This window comes from Spermophilus citellus (assembly GCF_964194105.1).
Source record: "Spermophilus citellus genome assembly, chromosome: 1".
Classification (NCBI taxonomy): Eukaryota; Metazoa; Chordata; class Mammalia; order Rodentia; family Sciuridae; genus Spermophilus; species Spermophilus citellus.
Window position 1 is genome coordinate 144,175,034 of NC_138182.1, and position 20,311 is coordinate 144,195,344.

Sequence of the window (20,311 nt, forward strand, 5' to 3'; positions counted from 1 at the left end):
AAAAGGGACACAGATGGAAATAGCTCCACCACTGGCACATGTCTGTGTTGTGCTTTGTTTTACAGTGCTGAGATTCAAACCTGTGGCCTCATATACATAGGTAAGTGCTCTACCACTGAGCTTCATCCCCAGCCTGTTGTTATTTTAATAGACTTTATTAGAGCAATTTTAGATTGACAGCAAAATTGAATTGAGCCAAAAAAAAAATTGAATTGAGCCAACAAAAAAGTAGAGATTTCCCATGTGCTCCCTGGCCTCACACATTAGTAGTATCCTACATCAGTGATACATTTGTTATGCTCTGTGAACCTATGTTGACGTACCATAATCCAAATCCATTGTTTGCATTAGTTCACTCTTGGTAGTATATGTTCTGTGAGTTTTGATGAATATCCAATGGCATTTATCTATCAGTATAGTATCACATAGAATAGTTTCACTGGCATGTGTCTTTTTGTCTTTCTGGCCTCTTAATGCCTCCTTTTAAACAGGAAACATATTAGACCTTTGTCATTCTTGGGGATCACATCCTAAGACTTTCATAGATCACCAGAATTATAAATGCCACTAAAACCAATATGTGTCCTCAGCAAATGCAATATATTTTTGCAGAATTCTTAATGAAATCTTTTTTAGACTCATTATTAATGAGTATTTAAATATAAGACTAAAGTAATTTATAAACCATTATTTTCATAGATATTAGAGCTTCTTGCTTTCTTTTGGGAACCAGGTTTCACACACACACAAAAAGCATAGCACTTCACATGAGTAGTATGTGTAATTAACTGAGAGATGTGCACACTGCTGTGGTGGGGCTGATATATGTGAGGTAACTACTTGCCTCCAACAGTATCTAGCCCAGGAAATTCAAATCTTTGCTTCAGGAGAAGGTCATAGACTTCCATGGTTAATCTTTAAGGTATTTAATACTAAATACCTACAAAAGTCAGGATGTAATTCAGTGGGACAGCATTTGCTTACCAAGTGTGAGGCCCTGGGTTCAATCCCCAGCAAAAAAAAAAAAAAAAAAAAAAATCACGTGTTCAATGTGTGTGAAGTTAATTGGTCCACTGTCAGTCAGCAGTCAGGTCCCACAGGGTTCTTGACATGGTACTGTTTCACAGCTGCTCTTTCCAAGGCCTCAGCCTAACTCTTCCCTATCACTGGTTGCCTCCTCTACCTCTGATCTCTTACCACTCCTTACACCCTTACACACACTCTCTTCTGTTTCTACCAGGTTAAGCTTCCAAAAGGTGGCAGTCCCTAATCCTTTCATTTTAGGAAGCAATTCCATACCTGGCTCTTCCCATTTTTAGCTCTCACTGTTCACTGTGTTCCTAAGCAAACTCTGAATAGTTTTGTTCCGTTAAGGTACACCACATTTTCCTATGCCACTTCTCCTCCTCAAAATACTGCCTTGATGAAACCCTTTCCAAACAGATATTTTTCCTTCCTTTGTACTCCACAACACTTTGTACCACTAAACACATTCAGCTTTGTATTACAGATAATTTCTGCCTCCCCACACTTCATGACTATGCAAATCATAGGACACACTTCAGACTAGACTTAGCTTTATTTCCATGACAGTGTCTGCTGTTTATTCATCACTTCAGTATTACATCAGTGACGTATTTTCATTTCCCTCACAGTGTCTTTACATGTAGTATTCAAATATATCTGTTTTGTTTTTATGTGAATGGTATCACGTTTTTCTGTTGTCCTTTTTCATTTAACACAATTCATTTATATTCATATATGTTAGTACCTCATCACTTTTTTTTAAGAGAGAGAGAAGAAAGACAGAATTTTTTTTAATATTTATTTTTCAGTTTTCGGTGGACACAACATCTTTATTTTATTTTTATGTGATGCTGAGGATCGAACCCAGCGTCCCGCGCATGCCAGGCGAGTGCGTTACCACTTGAGCCACATCCCCAGCCCAATACCTCATCACTTTTAATGGTTTCATAATCTAAATGGATATTACCTACCTTATTTAACTATTGATGGACAAATGAGGAAGCTTTTAAAAGTTGGCTACTAGCAATTTTGCTGCAGTGTGTATCTTTGCACACTTAGCAGATATACCAGAAAGATAGCTGAAGTTACTGGGTCAAGGGGTATGTACATTTTTAACTTGTTAATGCCTAATTGCCTTCCAAAAACATTTATTAAATTTATTTTTCCACCAGTAATATATGAAAGTGATCGTTTCCAAGTCTGCCTATTATTATTGGCCATTTTGGTTTTTGCTAGTCTTTTGCACACAAAAAAATGCTTTCACTGTAATTTACATTTCCCTCCTTATTAGTGAGGTTAAATTTCTTTTAACTTTCTTTGTGGTGTCATTTGTGACTTTTAATTTTTACATAGTCAAATCTTTAGTCTTCTTACTTATGGCTTCTTAATTCTGTGCCTTAATTAGAAAAGTCTTCCAAATCTAAAATTATAGAAATGTTTTCTTCTGGTAGTTTTACTTTTTTTTCTTTCCTTCTTTTTCTTTAAGATGTGTTCTAACTTGTTGTCCAGGCTGGGCCCAAATTCCTGGGCTCAAGAGAGCCTCTTGAATAATATAGCTACAGACCTGTGCCACTACGTCCAACTTACTTTAACATTTAATCATTTTCTTTTTGAGTTTTATTTTGGGTTTTGATGAAGAGTAGTTATAGCATTTTATTTTTTTTAAATTTTTTTCCAGCCATGTTGAAAGTTTTTTAGTTGGTTTGAAATGTCATGACAAAAGTTTTATATGTATTAGACTTATTTCTGGATTTTCTTCTTGTCTACCAATTGTTGTTTTTTTGGTACCGGGGATTTAACCCAGGGGTACTTAACCACTGAGCCACATCTCCAGCCAGTTTTCTATTCTTTTTATATTTGAGACAGGGTCTTGATAAGCTGCTTAGAGCCTTGCTGAGGCTGACTTTGATAAGCTGCTTAAGTTGCTGAAGCTGACTTTGAATTTGTGATCCACCTGCCTCTGCCTCCCCAGCTGCTGGGATTACAGGCCTGGCTCTACCAACTGTTTTATTCTTATTACCAAAATTTTATTCTTTTGCATTGTTTCTTAGAATTTTAGAATCATACTGTGGGTTCTATTATTATTATTTTTTTACTTTTGGGATTTCTGTTTGGATTGCATTTTATATATGGATTACTTGGGGAGAATACATATCTTTGCAATATTGAGTCTACCATTTTGGACCTTTTACTAAAAGTCTCTTAAATCAAGTTTTTGTCCTATTATAATATTTTATGGCTTTTTCTTCTAGATTATATACTTTATTGCTGGATTTTTATATATTTTATAGTTTCTATTGCTATTTGAATAGGATTCCTCCCTGTTTTTCGATTGTCACTTATAATGTTGTTAGCTGTTAGAATACTAAAACTATTAATTTTGTGTATTTATTTACAACCATCCTATTAGTCTTAATTTTTTAGTTGACTTTCTTGGATTTCCTAAGTATACAATTGTATCACTTGTAAAAACAATGATAGCCCTCCACCCCCGTCATTTATGCCTCATTTCTTTTCTTTTTTCTTTTTTTTTTAAACAAGAAGTTTATTTAAACAACAAAACGCTTGACTTGAAGGGAAAACTATCTAGGAATCTTTTTTAAGAGTAATTTACCCCTACTTAAAGACAGATTGCCCTACATGTAACAGCTACGTACAAAAAAGTTATAAAATTATCCTTGGTTTTACAATGATAAATGAAAAACATTAAAATTCTCCAATCGAACAAGGTATGCAAGGATTTTTATGTTGTTCAGGTTTTTTGTTGTTGTTGTTGTTGTTTTGTTTTTTGTTAAAACAGTGAGAGCAAAATAACTTACTGGAATATAAAGAGCTGAATGAGCATGCCACTAATGGAGAAAGGGGATATTTTCACAGAACCAGTATTTTTCCCCATCCCATCTCCATTTGATGTCAATCAAAACATATCATTGGCCATTTAGTTTAAAAAAAAAATGCAATATGCTTGTGCACATACACCAGTTACTTTATGTACAATAAAGGAATGGGGAAGGGGAAAATGAAAGAATAAAGAAAACTATACTGTAGTAGTCAGGATGTGGTGGAACCAAATTGCAGTTTTCTAATTGAGAATGTATTCTTGGTCTGTAAGAACAGAGTTCTGGAGTAAAGTAGCAGGTTCCCTTTTTAGTAGACACCTCCTGTCTGCTGCTGGAACACATCAATTGTATCTTCATCCTCCATTTCCAACTGTGCAGGTGTGTCTGTTTCATTAATTGGCTGCCCGTCAAATCGGAATCTGATCTGCCTCATCGACAAACCCTGTCGTTCACAATATGCTTTCATTAGTTTACTAAGTGGTTAATCTTAAACTGCACCACAGAACCATCCTGCCCCGCCACCTTCAAGTTAATATGATCGTTGTTCTCAGTCTTGACTCCTTCCTTGGGCTTTTCGTCGGCCATGGCGAGCGCCGGAGTCTCCTCAGCTGCCGTTTCACAAAAGAGGTACCAGGTCCGCACCGAACGAGCACACAAGCAGCTCTAGGAGCGGCAGAAGAAGGAGGCGGCAGCGCTGGACGAGGGAGAGCCCTCATTTCTTTTCATTGTCTTACTTAAATAAACTGTTAGAGATCTCTAGGACATCATTTTAGAGTGGCCATTAATAGTTCTTACCTGTACAAGGAATGCTTCTGTATATTTTAAATTAAATTGATAGCTTGCCATAGGTACCTGAGAAAGGAATTTTATCAAGTTAAGGAAATTTTCTATTTTTTCTCTTATTGAAGATTTTTAATCAAGACTCGATGTTACATTATATCAAAAGCTTCTTTGACATCTATTAAAATCATTTTTTTATGTTGTACTATTCTTGCTTTCTTGGGACAAATACCACATGGTCATGTGTTCTTTATATTACCCTCACTTACTAAATTTTGTTTTATTTTAGAGTGTTTCTTTTTATTTTCATACACATAATAGGCCTGAACTTCTTTTGACCTCTCTTCACTTATGTTTTTCCTTGCTGTTTAATACTTTATATAGATGGTTGGGAGCTAGGTCTGTCTTGAGGATTTGATAATACTCATAAATCTGAGGCTGGTAACTTTAAAAGATGAAATATTCACTACCTGTTCAATTTTTGCTACCATAATCAAGGACTGTTAATATCATGCCCACTTTTCTCTGATCTGAAACAACTTACTAATTTTTCCATTTATTAATGGTAAGTGGAGATAAAATCTAACTCCTGGTATTGTTTTCAAGATCCAATGAGATGATGTGGCCATTTAGCATTGTTGTGGCTCAGATAAATGTCCATCAGTAATAACCACTATTGTTACTCCATTAGGTTGATTTTATCTTAGTCATCTCCAACTGTTGCACAGTATGGTTGTATAACCTCCATAGAAAGATAGAGGACATAAAAATTAGCTTATGATCCAGCCAACAGTGGCAGACATCAGCTCCCTCTGACACACCCCTGGTGGGTCTGGATTTTGTGTCTTGGCAGACCTACCTGGCTGGAATGCACCACCTCTGCTCTACAAGGGATCAGGATAGACTGTGTGCCTTGGACACTCCTGCTCTACCTGGAATTTGTTTTCCACATTGGGCATGCTTGCTTACGTTAATTATTGAAGATTTTTAACTCGAATGGGAAAATAACTTTAAAAAAAAAAAAAAAAAAAGTTCTTTGAGGGGCTGGGATGTGGCTCAAGAGGTAGCGCACTCGCCTGGCATGCACGGGGCACTGGGTTCAATCCTCAGCACCACATAAAAATAAAATAAAGATGTTGTATCCACCGAAAACTACAAAATAAATATTAAAAACAAATTCTCTCTCTCTCTCTTAAAAAAAAAAAGTTCTTTGAGAAATCAGGATCATAATGCACAATGCTATGAAAAGACAGTCTTTTTTATACAATTGGCCCAAGTATAGTGTGTGATTTTTTTTATTTTGACTTTTTAGGAAATTCTTAGATGTTTTCTCTCTCTCTTTTTTTTTTCTTTTCTTTCCTTTTTTTCAATATTAGGGATTGAACCCAGGGCCCCATGCATCTAGGCAAATGCTCTACCCCTGAGCTACATTTCCAGCCCCCATTTTTATTTTATTTTGAGACAGATTCTTGTTAAATTGCCAAGGCTGGCCTTGAACTTGTAATCCTCCTGTTTCAGCCTCCCACATAGCTTGGATTACAGACATGTGCCACCAACCCCCGACTTATCTGTCTTTTTGAAAGTAGCATAAAGTAGAAAATGGAGACTTGTTGCATTCTCATCAAGAAGCAGAATATGTTTTTTTTTCCAGGGTTCACTACTTCAATAATCCCTCATCTGATATTTAAAATGTATTTACGTTGAGTCATTTCTTTCTCTTTTGCTGGTGAACCAAGAGATCATGAAATGATTTTGCAGAGGCAGTAGCATTACGTTCAGTTTCTTTTTTTATATATATCAGATAAGAGGCCTGCAAATGGAAGTAAGTCCGCCTCACATCCTTTGTAGGGTGATGGCAGTGATGTTTGCCTTTTAATCATCGGAGTGACATTTATTAGTTCATAAACCTGCTTCCAAAGAACCTAAGGTCTTTTTGATGAAAGGTGACTATAAAAGGACTATAAGAGGTTTTTGACAGGCTACTTTTATTTTTGCAAACATTCTTCTTTTTAGTGTTTAGGAACTACTATCTTAAAAGAAACTTGGGCAGGGACATGCCAGAACCAAATGGAAGTTAATGCACTCATTTAGAATTAGGATTTCTGAATCTAAAATAAAAATAAAATTTTGATTTAAGCTTCTAAATCACCCTCTGTGATTTAGAAGAGCCTCCTTCTAGTTGGAAAAAAATTCACAGATCTGAGGAATAGAAGCAGCACAAGGGGCCTGGCTTTTGGTAAACCTTAATAATAAGAGAAGAGGAACCAGGAAGTAGTTTCCTAGATTCAATACTAGTGGAACAGCAAGGTTTTGGTCCTATTTATTTTTTTCTAGTTCTTTTGTTTTGTTTTGTTTGGGGGTTTTTTGTTTGTTGGTTGTTGGTTGGTTTGGTACCGGGGATTGAACTCAGGAGTGCTTAACCACTGAGCCACATCCCCAGCCCTATTTTGTATTTTATTTAGAGTCAGGGTCTCACGAGTTGCTCAACACCTAGCTATTGCTAAGCCTGTCTTTGAACTCGTGATCCTCCTGCCTCAGCCTCCCACGCTGCTGGGATTATAGGCATGTTTTGTGCCCAGCTTCTTTTTCATATTCTGTTTTGTAACTTAGAGTTTTAGGGAATTATTTCATCATATTATGTTATTTGTATTATTATATATAATTATATATTTTGACATACATTAGTACAAATAATTAGACATCTTTTATATATAGTAGTACATATTATTGTTCCATTAAAGTACCAATGGCCTCTCTCTCCAGAGCAATAATGAAATTTCACAGTATGAAAATGGAAGAAATCAATAAAATTATTCGTGATCTTTGGCGAAGTACCTATCGTGGACAAGGTAATTAACATGGTGTGTCACAAACACTCTTCACAAAGCCTTCTTCATAACTTCTCCCCGTATGACCTCTCATTGTGCAAGTATTACCTCCTTGGACCCCTTTCTGAACATCTCTTTGAGATTTTCTAAGAAATCTTATCTTGAAACATAGCAAAAAGAAAATGCAAAGTTTTCTATTCCAAAGCCTGATAGGACTTACATCCTTGGCTGCAGTAGGCATGATATTTAGCTGATGACATAATAGGTTCTGTTGAAGTATAGATAGAGATAAACCCTGATGCGATAAGAAGAAAACCTGCCCAAGGAAACTCTTAGAGAAGCAGCAGAGGGATTGGGTTATCCAAATTGCTTCTAGCCAGACTGCCAGGATCTTAAATCTTCCCAGCCAGAGAAATAAGTTCAAAATCAGCCAGTATTTTCCCCAGATGAAATCAGCTTCTTGAGTTTCTCCTAGGCTTACTTGATGTAGAAAATGACAAAAGGCTGCAGAGGGTAAAGTATTTACACTAAAGTATTTTTCTTTCTGCATCAGATATTGAATACATAGAAATACGATCTGATGCTGATGAAAATATATCAGCTTCTGATAAAAGACGGAATTATAACTACCGAGTGGTGATGCTGAAGGGAGACACAGCCTTGGACATGCGAGGACGATGCAGTGCCGGACAAAAGGCAAGTATCTCGGAAGTCTGACAGGAAGAGTACCAGAAAGCACCCAGGGCTGTCCTTGATGGTAGGAAGCTCTTTTCAGCATCTGTGGTTACCCTCTCCTAATGCCAACCAACATTTCCTGCAGCATTCTGTATAGTGGCTTTTAAGAGAAGGGCCTGAAGGGTCTCAGGATAAGCTCGCGTAGAGAAAGAGGCTGAACCCATTATCATTTCATAGCATTCCTTCTCAGAGTAAGGTCACTCACTGCCTTATCTACTACTCTTTAATGTGCTACCAAGAAAGAAAAAGATACTTACAACTGTAAGACATATTCTGATTTCAGAGAAGTAAAAATTCAAAATTAATATTAATTATATTAGTAATAGTAACTATACTATTAATCATAGTAGTGTTAACAAGCCAGATTCTAGGCTGAGCCAGATGAGACATTCCAGTAAATGAGAGAATCTTCTTGAGAAGTAGCCCCCAATTAGAACCAACCTTCTACCACCCTAGCCTAGCTTCTGGACCCACAGACCTCAAAAAGAGGGCTCTTGTCATTCAGTTACCTTGATGCCCACAGGGGTTTCTGTCACCAGCACCACATACACAAGACACAGTTGTCAGGTCAGGCCAGCTGGCTCCACATGAAGTCTCTGGGAGGACAGCCCTGCTTGGATATGGAGCACAGAGCAAAAATCACAAAGAAGAATGATATTTTAAAGAGTCAGGATAATGGGGTCTGCATCCTGGGGTATAAAGCTAGGTCCTTTCACTGTGCACAGGTTTCTACCAAACACTTCTCAGATTAGAAGCAGATTATACTTGATATACCTCTGGATCCTGATTTTCATAAAATTTCAAAAAAGAAAAGTATGCCCATGTTATCTTAATTACTTCTATAGTTTTTTGCTTAAAGAATATATCATGCAGCTAGGCATGGTGGCACACACCTATAATCCCAGTGACTCAGGAGACTGAGGCAGGAGGGTCGCAAGTTCAAAGCCAGCCTCAGCAATTTAGCAAGGCCCTAAGCAACTTAGTGAGACCCTGTCTCAAAATAGAAAGAACTGGGGATGTGGCTCAGTGGTTAAGTGCCCCTGGGTTCAATTCCTAGTCCCCCACACATAAAAAAGAATAAACCATGCATGTGTGTATCATCAGCCCAGAGAGCTGATAGCAATTCAAGACATCTGCAGATTACTATCTAAATTGTAGTCTGCAAAAATGACAAATTTATGATCTATAATCAGTATCCCTACTTGCTTTTGTGATTTTTTTTACTGTTAATTATAAGTGAATTTGAATCAAGATACCTCTAGATTTAAAATGCTTTCAAAATTACTTCCTTTGTATGTGCATAATACTGGGAATTGTCCCCATGCATGTTCTACCACTGTGTATCCCCATCCCTTTTTATTTTTTTGAGAAAGGGCCTAAGTTACCAAGGCTGGCCTCAAATTTGTAGTCCTCCTACTTCAGCCTCCTGAGTAGCTGGGATTACACGGTTGCCTTACTCCACCCAACTCAAAAATACTTTCTGAGCAAAAATAGATTTACTATAGATAGTAGTAATTGCTTTGTAGAAGTAATTGCTTTCTTGGCATTGGGAGAGAAGGAAAAACAAATGGTTTTGTGGAGGTGGGCCTCAACTGTACCTAACACTGGCTTTTGCTGAGGCTTTAGAGGCCATTATGAGTGGGTGGTAGTAAAGTTGGCAGCAGGGGGATTCAAAGACAGGAAGGAAGTACCTGTCCCTGAACGGGGAAGCAGTGGCCCTCATTTCTGCAAGCTGCTGGCCTCCCTGGCCATTATGAGAATGTGTGTACTACTACAAAATCAACTCACTCACAAATTCAGTAGGAGAAAGAATTTATAACTCACATAAATGTACTTTATATTTCACAGAATAGTCCTACACTCTTAATTCTGTGTTCCTTGTACTCTCAGTTGGCTTTATTTGAGTCTGAGGGTTTTAGTATTAGGTTTCTGTTAGTCATGAAAGTGCCTAATAGTTCTAGTTACTTGGATTTCCTGCAGGTAAGCGTAAACAAAACCACACTTCTATATTCATCCTGATACTGTGACCCATGATTGTTTTTTCCCTCTTACTTTCTCAAAATTATACACACAAACATTTCAGTGTGGACCAGAACACAATACCTGGTACCAAGTCTCTTTATCAGAAAACCATAAAGGTCAGGTGAAGACTTTAAGATCATAAATCTTATACCTTTATTAAAATTATTTGTTGGGGCTGGGGATGTGGCTCAAGCGGTAGCGCGCTCGCCTGGCATGCGTGCGGCCCGGGTTCGATCCTCAGCACCACATACCAACAAAGATGTTGTGTCCGCCGAGAACCAAAAAATAAATATTAAAAATTCTCTCTCTCACTCTCTCTCCTCTCTCATTCTCTCTTTAAAAAAAAAAAAATTATTTGTTATAGCCAAGTGGTAATGCATCTCTGTTGTGAGCCTGTGATTTCAAGTTTTGATTATAGCTGATATGGTTTTTTATTAGAGGGCAGGGGGAGGATCAGTGTTGCATTTAGCATTTTATTTCATTGCAAATGATGGGCGTGAGCATGCAGCTGATGGCTCACCTTCCAGAGGGACATAAGAACCTGGTTGCAGGCTGGGCTCTCCCACACAACAGCAATTTCTCTAATGTCAGTGACTTTGTGACATTTACTCACCTTTGCCTTCTGAAGCAATCGTGCCAGTCTGTGGTATGCATCTCACTCCTGGGCTTTTCCCCAGGTGTTGGCCTCACTCATCATTCGCTTGGCGCTGGCTGAAACTTTCTGCCTGAACTGTGGCATCCTTGCCTTGGATGAGCCAACAACAAATCTTGACCGAGAAAACATTGAATCTCTTGCACACGCTCTGGTTGAGTAAGTGTCTCACATTTGGGAGATTGTGATAGTTTTGATCAAGAGAGTTGTGTGGGGTGAACTCCACCTAGATGTGTCCTTCTTGGGGAAACCAGTTGGTGACAGACACTTTTGACAGACACTTTTCCTTTTGATAGTAATTCTTCAGATTCTCTTGAAAATGAAATAGTAAACAGCAGCCCCAGATATGTCCTCCTATGAACCCACACGTCGCAAACAGGAGTTGGTGTGCCCTGCTGAGATGTTTGTACATGGTGGTAGTGGGTTTAGGACTGTCTCCCAAGCTTTTTACAGTGCATCAAACAGCTCTGAGGAACAACAAAACTCTTATTCAAAAAGCACACTAGTGATTAAGTAGACTGCCGAGGGCGAAACTGCACACACCTTTTACCACATTCACCTGTGTGGGCGCAGGCTCCAAGGTTGGGTAGCTTTTGCAAAGGCCCTCAACCCTGAGATAGAAGGGGATGTTTGGGGGCACTCCCGACTCCAGGAAGACTTTCTGGCAGAGGTGATATTTCCTGCCTGACAGCACAGCATGGGCCAGGGGCCCTAAGCAGCAGGGCCATCCTCAGTCTGCTCTCAGTAGTCAGGCGGGACCAGCAAGGAAGGGCTAGTGCTTTAGAAACTCAAGTGCATCCAGCTTCAGGCAAGAGATAAATAACTGGTTAGTTAAAAGTCTTTCAGGTCTCAGTCCCAAAGCTGGTTACCTCATCATATGGATGAGCAAAAAAGTGTTCCCAGTGCACCCACTCAGGTCTCCTGTGTGTCATAGAACGGATGCATGTAGTGACTAGTGGTGACAGAATTCTAAGTAGACTCAGCTCTGAAGAAAGCAGTGTTATTCCCCTGTCTGTCATCTTTTTTTTAAAGAGACAGCTAGCAACAGGTCAGGAAAATGTAGGGGAAGAATTTGAGGAGTTGAGGCATTCCTCAAACGCCTCCACCTTCTTTAGTAGGAACAACTTTGCGATCTAGAAGAGCAAGTCCAAATTCTTGGCCTGGTTCTTACGGGTCCCTAAGGTGGAATCAGCCATGCATCCCCACTGCCTGGACAGGAAATGGGACTCCTGCCTTACTGGCTGAAGGCTCCTGACCACCACCACCACCTCAACTTCCTACAGGGTAGCCAGAGGCCCTGACATACACAGCACAGGAAAAGCTTAGTTGCCCATGTAGCAGCAATTCATGTGTCTGACAAGGTTTGTAGTGACTTTTCAAATTTTTGCTCTTAAATCATAAAATACTCTAAATATATTGTTTCAGGATAATAAAGAGCCGCTCCCAGCAGCGTAACTTCCAGCTTCTGATAATCACTCATGATGAAGATTTTGTGGAGCTCTTAGGACGTTCTGAATATGTGGAGAAATTCTACAGGATTAAGAAGAACATTGATCAGTGCTCAGAGATCGTGAAATGCAATGTTAGTTCCCTGGGGTCTTATGTTCATTAACTGCTTGTTTTTTTTTTGATTTTGGGTTTTGTGTGTGTGTGTGTGTGTGTGTGTGTGTGTGTGTGCGCGCGCGCGCGCACGCGCGCGCAGAGGATTGAACCCAGGGCCTTGCAATACTAGCCAAGTACTCTACCAACTGAGCTACAATCCCCACCAGCTGCTCACTTCTGATATCAACTGAACCAGATGAAGAAACATTCTTTAAAAAAAAAAAAACCTTGTGTCTAGAATGTTGAATGTTTAAGAGATTCTGAGATCATAAAGTTGTTTCACATGAAATTTGGACTGATTTCCTAAACTGTGTCCCCCTGCAGCAGCCTCTAACAGCCTACAGGGCTCAGCAGCTTACAGTTGGACTCAGTCACTCTGCTTCCCTCCATAGGATAAATAAATGTCCCCCTCCCCTTGCTGTTAAGAAGGATGGGCTCCCTTAACTATAAATCTGTGCAGGTGACCTCTCTGCCTGGGCCTTGGTTTCTCCTAAATCTGAAGTAGTTGAATGGGGTCTTAAGTTTTGACAGAAACCTTAAGTAGTTATCTCATTGAGTACCCACCATCTTCTCTCTCCACACACCTGCCAGATAGTCATCAAGACTCAGGGCTCTCTATAGAGGAAATTGCCCACTTGAAGCCTGATCTGTCCACCATGCAGAAGGCAGTCATTCTCTTCTGCATCTCCTGTGTATCAGCTCAGCCTTACCGTCAATCCCAACTACTCTTCAAGGGCAGGTCCCAGTGTGGAAGGCAAGCCAGGCTCACTCATACTCAGGTCCTGCCTCCAACCAGACCTGGAAGAACAAGCCTCTCATTTCCACTCTTGATGACAATTCTGATAAAGCTCAATACACTTTTCCTTGGAATTGTCAACTAACATCTTGAAGCCATTTGCAGTTATTCTAATGCTTCCAAGTCACACTTTAGAATTCTACTTTGTCTAGTTTTGTCAGAGTCATTCAGAACTGTGTTAGATCTTGATTCAGTCAAGCTTTGGGCAGATCTGATAAGCATATTGTGTAGACTGCCTTTCTCATCCAGGGTCCAGAGCGGATTGAGCCCTAAGGTCCTATATTATCTGTGCTCAGGCTAAATAGTGGCCCCCAAAGACATCCAGGCATTCCCTGAACCTTTGAATATTACCTTATATGGCAAAGGTGACTTTGCTGAAGTGATGGAAGCTAAGGATCTCGGAAATATATTATCCCTAGGGTGCTGCTAAATGTAATCGTAAGTAACCTAATAAGAGGGCGGCAGAGGGGGTCAAATTACAGGAGAAGGTGATGTGTTGGTGGAAACCGACCAGAGAGATGCACTTTGAAGATGGAGGAGGGGCCGTAATCCAAGAGATAGAGGCAACCACTAGAAGCTGGAAAAAGTAAAGAAGCATTCTCCCCTCAGAGCCCACAGGAGGAGTCAGCCCTTGACTTTAGTTCATTGAAATTGATTTTGAGTTCTAGTCTTCAGAACTGTTAAAAGATTAAATCTGTGCTGTTTCAAGATGGTATATTTTGGGTAATTTACTACTCAGCACTAGGAAATTAATATAGAAATCAGTTTCACTGCATCTAAAATGATACTAGTTATGTACTATCCCTGAAAGAATTGAGAAAGGAATTGCTTAAATCATGTTCTGAGGTTCATATAAGAAGCCTGGTTGGGAAAAGAAAGTCCAGAGTCTCACCCAAGCTGGGGAGGGCCAGGTAACAGGGTATACCACTCCAACCATCCAGCTCCTGCCTATTCCAAGGCCCATCTTGTGATAAGGTTCAGTCATCCTACTTAGTTTTTTTTTTTTTTAATGACACAACACCTTTATTTTTGTTTGTTTTCATTTTATTGTGGTGCCAGGTATTGAACACAGTGGCTCATGCATGCAAGGCAAGCACTCTACCACTGAGCTACAACCCCAGCCCCCATCCTGCTTAGTTTTGACAAACTAAAAATTGCCTCTTAACCAAACTCACATAATCCTGACAAAAGAATCACTAAAAAGAAGAGCAGATCACTGTCACAGTGAGCACAGGCCCAGTGACTCCTGAATGCAATAAAAGCAAATCAACTCCATTCATATATAAAAGCAAACATCTATAGTAACCAAGGTGTGATTATCCCAAAACACAATAGTAAATAATAATAAATCTTGAGAAAGTATAAATCCAATTACAAAATATCAAGGATAATAAACCCAAAGGGGAATAATTCTTACACATGCCTAACATTTGATAAAATTCGTCTCCCAGGTTTAGCTTATTTGTAATTCTGTAAATATTTTCTGAATATTACTTGTCAAGTCAAAAACAATAACAAATGATGAAATATTTGTCTCTTAAATATTAAAACCAATTACCTCCTATCTCTTAAATATTAAAACCAATTACCTCCTATCAGTGTGTTCTGAAAGCTCTGGTCCTTGCAATAAAGAATGAACAAAATGCAATACAAGTTAAACATAGTGAAACCAGAATTATGATTTACAAATTAAAACAGACTTTCCATCTAAAATTTAGGCCACACCCTCACAGACCTTTTGAGTGGCCCTTTCACCCTATAATACTCCTTTCAGTGGGCTTGGAAATGAGATAGGTACCTTCTTCCTTCTCATTGCTGCTTGGAAACCATGCTCCATTAAATGCCCCCACCCGCAAATGAATGGGCATTGCAGTTTGGAAGTTAACCATCTAGATTGCCTGGACTTTAAATTCCAACACCACCACTAATCAACTGAGGGACTTTGAGCAAATTAGTTATTCTCTTTTTCCTCTTCTTCCATACCTATAAAGTGGGTAAATGGTACCTTGTCTTGTAGGGTTGTTATAAAGATTAAATGACAGTATTTATAAACTGCTTAGACCTGCTTGACACATAGTAAGCACTATTTTAGTGTGTTCAAGAAAAACTTCACATCTTCAGTTTATTCGTTCTTATTGCAGTATCCTAGCACCTGGGCTAGTCACGCATAACCGTAAAGATTTTAGCTGCCTTTTCAGTGTCACTCTTTTCAAACTACTTTCATAATCACTGATGATTTCAATATCCAAATAATGATTTCACATAGCAATAATGACTGGAGAGCTCCTGTTCTTTCCTCTCCCTTGAGAAGATACCCCCATGGTCTTACTTTGGAGCCTGATTCTTTTAATAACAAGAACTGCAACCCTCTATTGGAGAGTGAAGAATTTCACTTTGGGGTTTAAACTCCTCACTCTCCAATAACCCCTCTGTGTCTACAAGTCATTTCTGGAGTTGTCAACCCAGCAATTCTTTGATCCCACCAAGGTTGAATTCCTACCACCTATTGACAGTTGATTTCCTTCATGCCTTCACTTACCCAATGTAAATGCTGTTGTCCATCATTATCACCCTGCTCTTCCATCCTGGGCCTTCCTGACCACTCCAGCCCTGGGTAGGTCCCCCTTCTCCCCTTCCCTGCACATGCCGCTTTCTTTGCAGTTTCCCTGATCTCTTGCTGCTGCAACACTTCAGGGCTGAGACTGAATCTGCACCTCTTTTCTCTACACCCACTTATTTTGTGATATCATCTATTCTCATAACTTTCAAACAATTTTCTCCCAGAAGCAGAACCTGAAACAAGGCTTTCAAGTGAAAGTAATCAGCAAGAGATTGGGAAAATTATATAGAGAAGAGAAGGCAGCCATTGACATGCCTGCTACCAAACGAACAACAGGAGTTTAATCCCACAGAGGAACTCTGGACAATTTGGCAAAAACATGTGACATGGCATTATTCTGCCTGTGGGGCAAGAATATGGGATATTTATATTGCAACTTCCCAGTTACAATATAAATATCCCATATTTATATTGGACTATTCTAGCACATGTTAGGTACCAGCAAAGCTACTTTCCACAGATGAAGAAATTTTCAGACAACAGTAGCAACTGGCCAGGGGCGGAACACACTGGGAGTCCTAGGATTGGAGCAAGGCATAACAGCCCCTGTAGCAACCACCTATGTGCTGATGACTCATAAATGTTTGTCTCCAATCCTAAAACACCCAACTCCTATCCAGCTGCCTGTGGACAACTGGACATCTAGATGCACTTAAATATTTAACAGACATCTGAAACTTAAAATGACCCAAACCATTCTTGCCCCAGAACCCACACCCCCTACAGGCTTTCAGATAATAGCAATTCCATTATAACAGTTGCTCAAGCAAAAATCTCTCCATTAACATCCTTGATTCTTCTGTTTATCTCACATTTCACATCCAGTGCATCAGTTTAATACTATGGATTCAACTTTGAAAATGCATCCAGAATCAGAGTGTGCCTCGCCACCACTGCCCCGGTCCAAGCCAAAACCATCTGTAACCTAAGTGGTCTGAGTAACCATCTAACTGCCCTAACTTATTTCTTCTCTGCACTGTCTGTGCTTAACACAGCAGCCAGTGATTTTTTAAGATGGTAGATCAAGTAAATGTGTTTCTCACAGGGCCATGGGGGAGCAATTCTGAAACTATTATGTACAGATGCTTCTTCATGTACAATTGAGTTACATCCCTCTAAATCCATCATACGCTGAAAATGTAAGTAAAAAATGCACTTATCTGCTGGGCACCACGGCACACACCTAAAATCCCAGTGGCTCAGGAGGCTGAGGCAGGAGGATTGCAAGTTCAAAGCCAGCCTCAGCAACTTGTCAAGGCATTTAGCAACTCAGCGAGACCCTATCTCTAACTAAAATATAAAAAAGGGACTGGAGATGTGGCTCAATGGTTAAGCACCCCTGGGTTCAATTATCAGTAACAAAAAAAAATGCATTTATCACCCCTAACCTACCAGCGTCCTAGCTTAGCAACCCAGTGTAGTTGCATAGTATTAGTTTTTTCCCCTTGAGATCACTAGGCTGATTGGGCTGATTGCCACTGCCTAGCACTATGACAGAGTACCATACAGCATATTGCTAGCCCCAGAAAAGTTCAGTTTAAAATTCAAAATGTGAAGTGTGGTTTCTATCAAATGCATACTGCTTTCACACCATAAAATCAGACAATCATAAGTCAAACCATCCTAAGTCAGGATCTGTATGTGCTAAAACAATACATATATATTTTGTAGATAGTAAGAATCCAGTGTTCTGAATACATGTATAACATATATTCAGTTAGTAATCAACTAATTTAAATAATCAAAGAAAACCCAGGCTTCATGGATAAACTGATGGTTTCTATCATATTTAAAGAATACCATCAATCCTTTAGAATAAAAAGTTAAAATCACCATAGGAGCCATCAATTCCACTCCTGAGTATATAGCCCAAAGAATCAAAAGTAGGGGGTCTCAAAAGATATATGCACACCTTTGTTGATAGCAGCATAGAAACAGCTCACATATTCATGGACAGATGAATATTGGGTATTCATGTAATGGAATATTGGCCTTAAAAAGGAAGGAAATTCTAACATATGCTGCAATGTTGATGAACTTTGAGGACATTATGCTAAGTGAAATAAGCCAGTCAGCCAAGGAAAAATGCCATTTTATTTCACATATATGAGGTACCTAGAGTAGGTAAATTCATAGAGGTCAAAATAAAAGGGGTGTTCACCAGGGTCTAAGAGAAGGGAGGATGGGGATTTGTTTAATGGGCACAGTTTCTGTTTTGTAAGATGGAAAGTTCTGGGAGATTGGTTACACAACACTGTGAGTGTACTTAAAAATCCTGAACTATACACTTGAAAATGGTTTAGATGGTAAGTTCTATGGGTGTTCTACCACAACTTAAAGCTTTAAAGGAGACAGAACTAAGTACACACCAGCACAAGCTGATCTGTACACATATTCTACTTCTGTCCACTGAGGGTGCCTCAGTAATAATGAGCACACCTACTGCCCTAATTATGATCTTGATTTAACTTTTATATAAGGAAATCAGTCTCCTTGGAGAAACGGTTGATTCTAGGGCTGTAGCGTGGAAAAATACAAAAAGAGCCTGAAACACCTTGTGGTACCATTTTGTGTGTGTGTGTGTGTGTGTGTGTGTGTGTGTATTTTTTTTCCGAAGAAGAGGGTTTGTTCAGAGAACACAGGACCTCACCTGAAGTAATGTCTTTGAGAAACAAAGACAGTATGACAGTATAACCCATAGAGAAACAAAACCCTGTGAGCACATACTGATATAACAAGTACTTAACCAAAGTGGGGAGAAGGAAATTGAAAAACCACCACCAGGCAAATAACCACAGTAAAAGAGTCATTGATTGGTGCTAACATTTAAGGATAAATGATTTTATATAGTCTCAAACTATCTCCCTCAATATATTTATTAACTAGAACAAGAGAAAGGTGTTAACTTTATAGTGGAAAAACCTGGCAGAAACCATCTTAACCAAGTCAAGGTCAACACTCAGTGAAGCATGACATGACTCCTATGACATGATGCACTGAAAAGGACACAACTCCATTTCTGTGATATTCTTGCCAAAAATGTGTAACCTCAATCCAATTACAAAAAAATGCCATAATTTTCTCATAAGACACATCCAAACTGAAGAGCATAACTGGTCAATATTATTAGAAAATACAAGAATTATGAATGACAACACTGAGGGACCATTCCAGACTTCAGGAGACCAGGGAGAATTAACAACATTGTGAGATCTGGGTTGGATTTTTTTTGGGGGGCCAGGGATTGAACTAGGGCCCCACTCATACCAAGCAAGCACTCTACCACTGAGCTACATTCCCAGCTCCTTCTGGATTGGATCTTGAAACCAATAAAGGACATTAGTGGAAACACTGGCAAGATTCAAATAAGGAGTGTAGTTTATTCAGTAAATGAGTGTTTTTTGTTTTTGATTATTGCACTAAGATTCAGTGTCTGGTGAGCACTTTCTGCATTTGGAAGGTGTCACCATTAGGAGAAGCTGGGGAAGGGGAAATGTGGAAACCCTAATATTTTTTTGCAACTTTTCTATAAACCTAAAGTTAATTCAGAATACTGGTCTTTTTATTTTTTATTTTTTTAACATTTATTTTTTAGTTGTAGTTGGACACAATACCTTTATTTATTTATTTTATGTGGTGCTGAGGATTGAACCCAGGGCCTTGAACATGGTAGGCAAGCGTTCTGCCACTGAGCCATAACCCCAGCCCCAAGGGTCTTTTTTATAAAAGAAAAAAAGTAAATTGAATCATGCTACTACACTGCTCAAAACCTCCTGTGAATCCCCATATCACTGGTCACAGAAGCCCCAGTTCAAACAGTGGTTTAAAAGACTGCTCTGGGCACGTTGACCACCCCACTCACTCCCTCTGCCTACACCAACTTCCTTGCTAAATCCTCAACATGGTATACATCCTCCTGCTCAGGCCTGCTATAGTCTGAATGTAGGTGTCCCTCCAGAACTCCTCTGTGGAAATGTTACCCTCCAGGGTGATGGTGTTAAGAGGTAGAGCCCTTGGGAGGTGATCAGGCCATAAGGATTCTACTGTGCAGATGGGATTAGTGCCCTTATAAATGCGCTTGAAGGAGAGAATTCACCCCTTTACCCTTCTGCCATGGGCAAAAGAAGCAAGAAGATACCATCTTGGAAGCAGAAACTGCTCACCAGACACTAGATCTTCTGGTGTCTTGCCTTGGACTTCTCAACTTCCAGAACTGTGAGAATTAAGTTTATGTCTTTTTATAAATCACTAATCTCAGATATTGTGTTGTAGCAGCAAAAAAGGATTAACACAGGGCCTTTGTCCTTGCCCATGCATTCTACTTGGAAACTTCTTCTCCCAAATATCTGCATAGTTGCTTCCTCTCATCCTTAAGGTCCCTCTACTCAATCAGCAGCTTCCCAGTGAGAC

The 20,311-nt window shown here is 39.3% G+C and overlaps 1 protein-coding gene and 1 pseudogene across 4 annotated transcripts in view; one reads left to right on the forward strand and one right to left on the reverse strand.

The window, feature by feature from the left end:
• The window catches only part of RAD50 (RAD50 double strand break repair protein), a 108,781-nt gene extending 93,881 nt beyond the window's left edge, over window positions 1-14,900 (forward strand). For 2 of the 3 annotated variants that reach the window (XM_081310847.1, XM_081310849.1), the window contains exons 22-25: window positions 7,410-7,495; window positions 8,028-8,170; window positions 10,909-11,042; window positions 12,309-14,900. In XM_081310847.1, the coding sequence (XP_081166973.1) occupies window positions 7,410-7,495; window positions 8,028-8,170; window positions 10,909-11,042; window positions 12,309-12,495 (550 nt within the window). In that variant the 3' untranslated portion in view covers window positions 12,496-14,900. The remainder of the gene's footprint in view (window positions 1-7,409; window positions 7,496-8,027; window positions 8,171-10,908; window positions 11,043-12,308) is intronic. The other variant, XM_081310848.1, reaches the window with a different exon arrangement.
• LOC308655113 (small ubiquitin-related modifier 2-like) lies at window positions 3,891-4,572 on the reverse strand (annotated as a pseudogene). The gene has a single exon. The product of its transcript is annotated as a small ubiquitin-related modifier 2-like (transcript).
• Window positions 14,901-20,311: the final 5,411 nt, after the last annotated feature.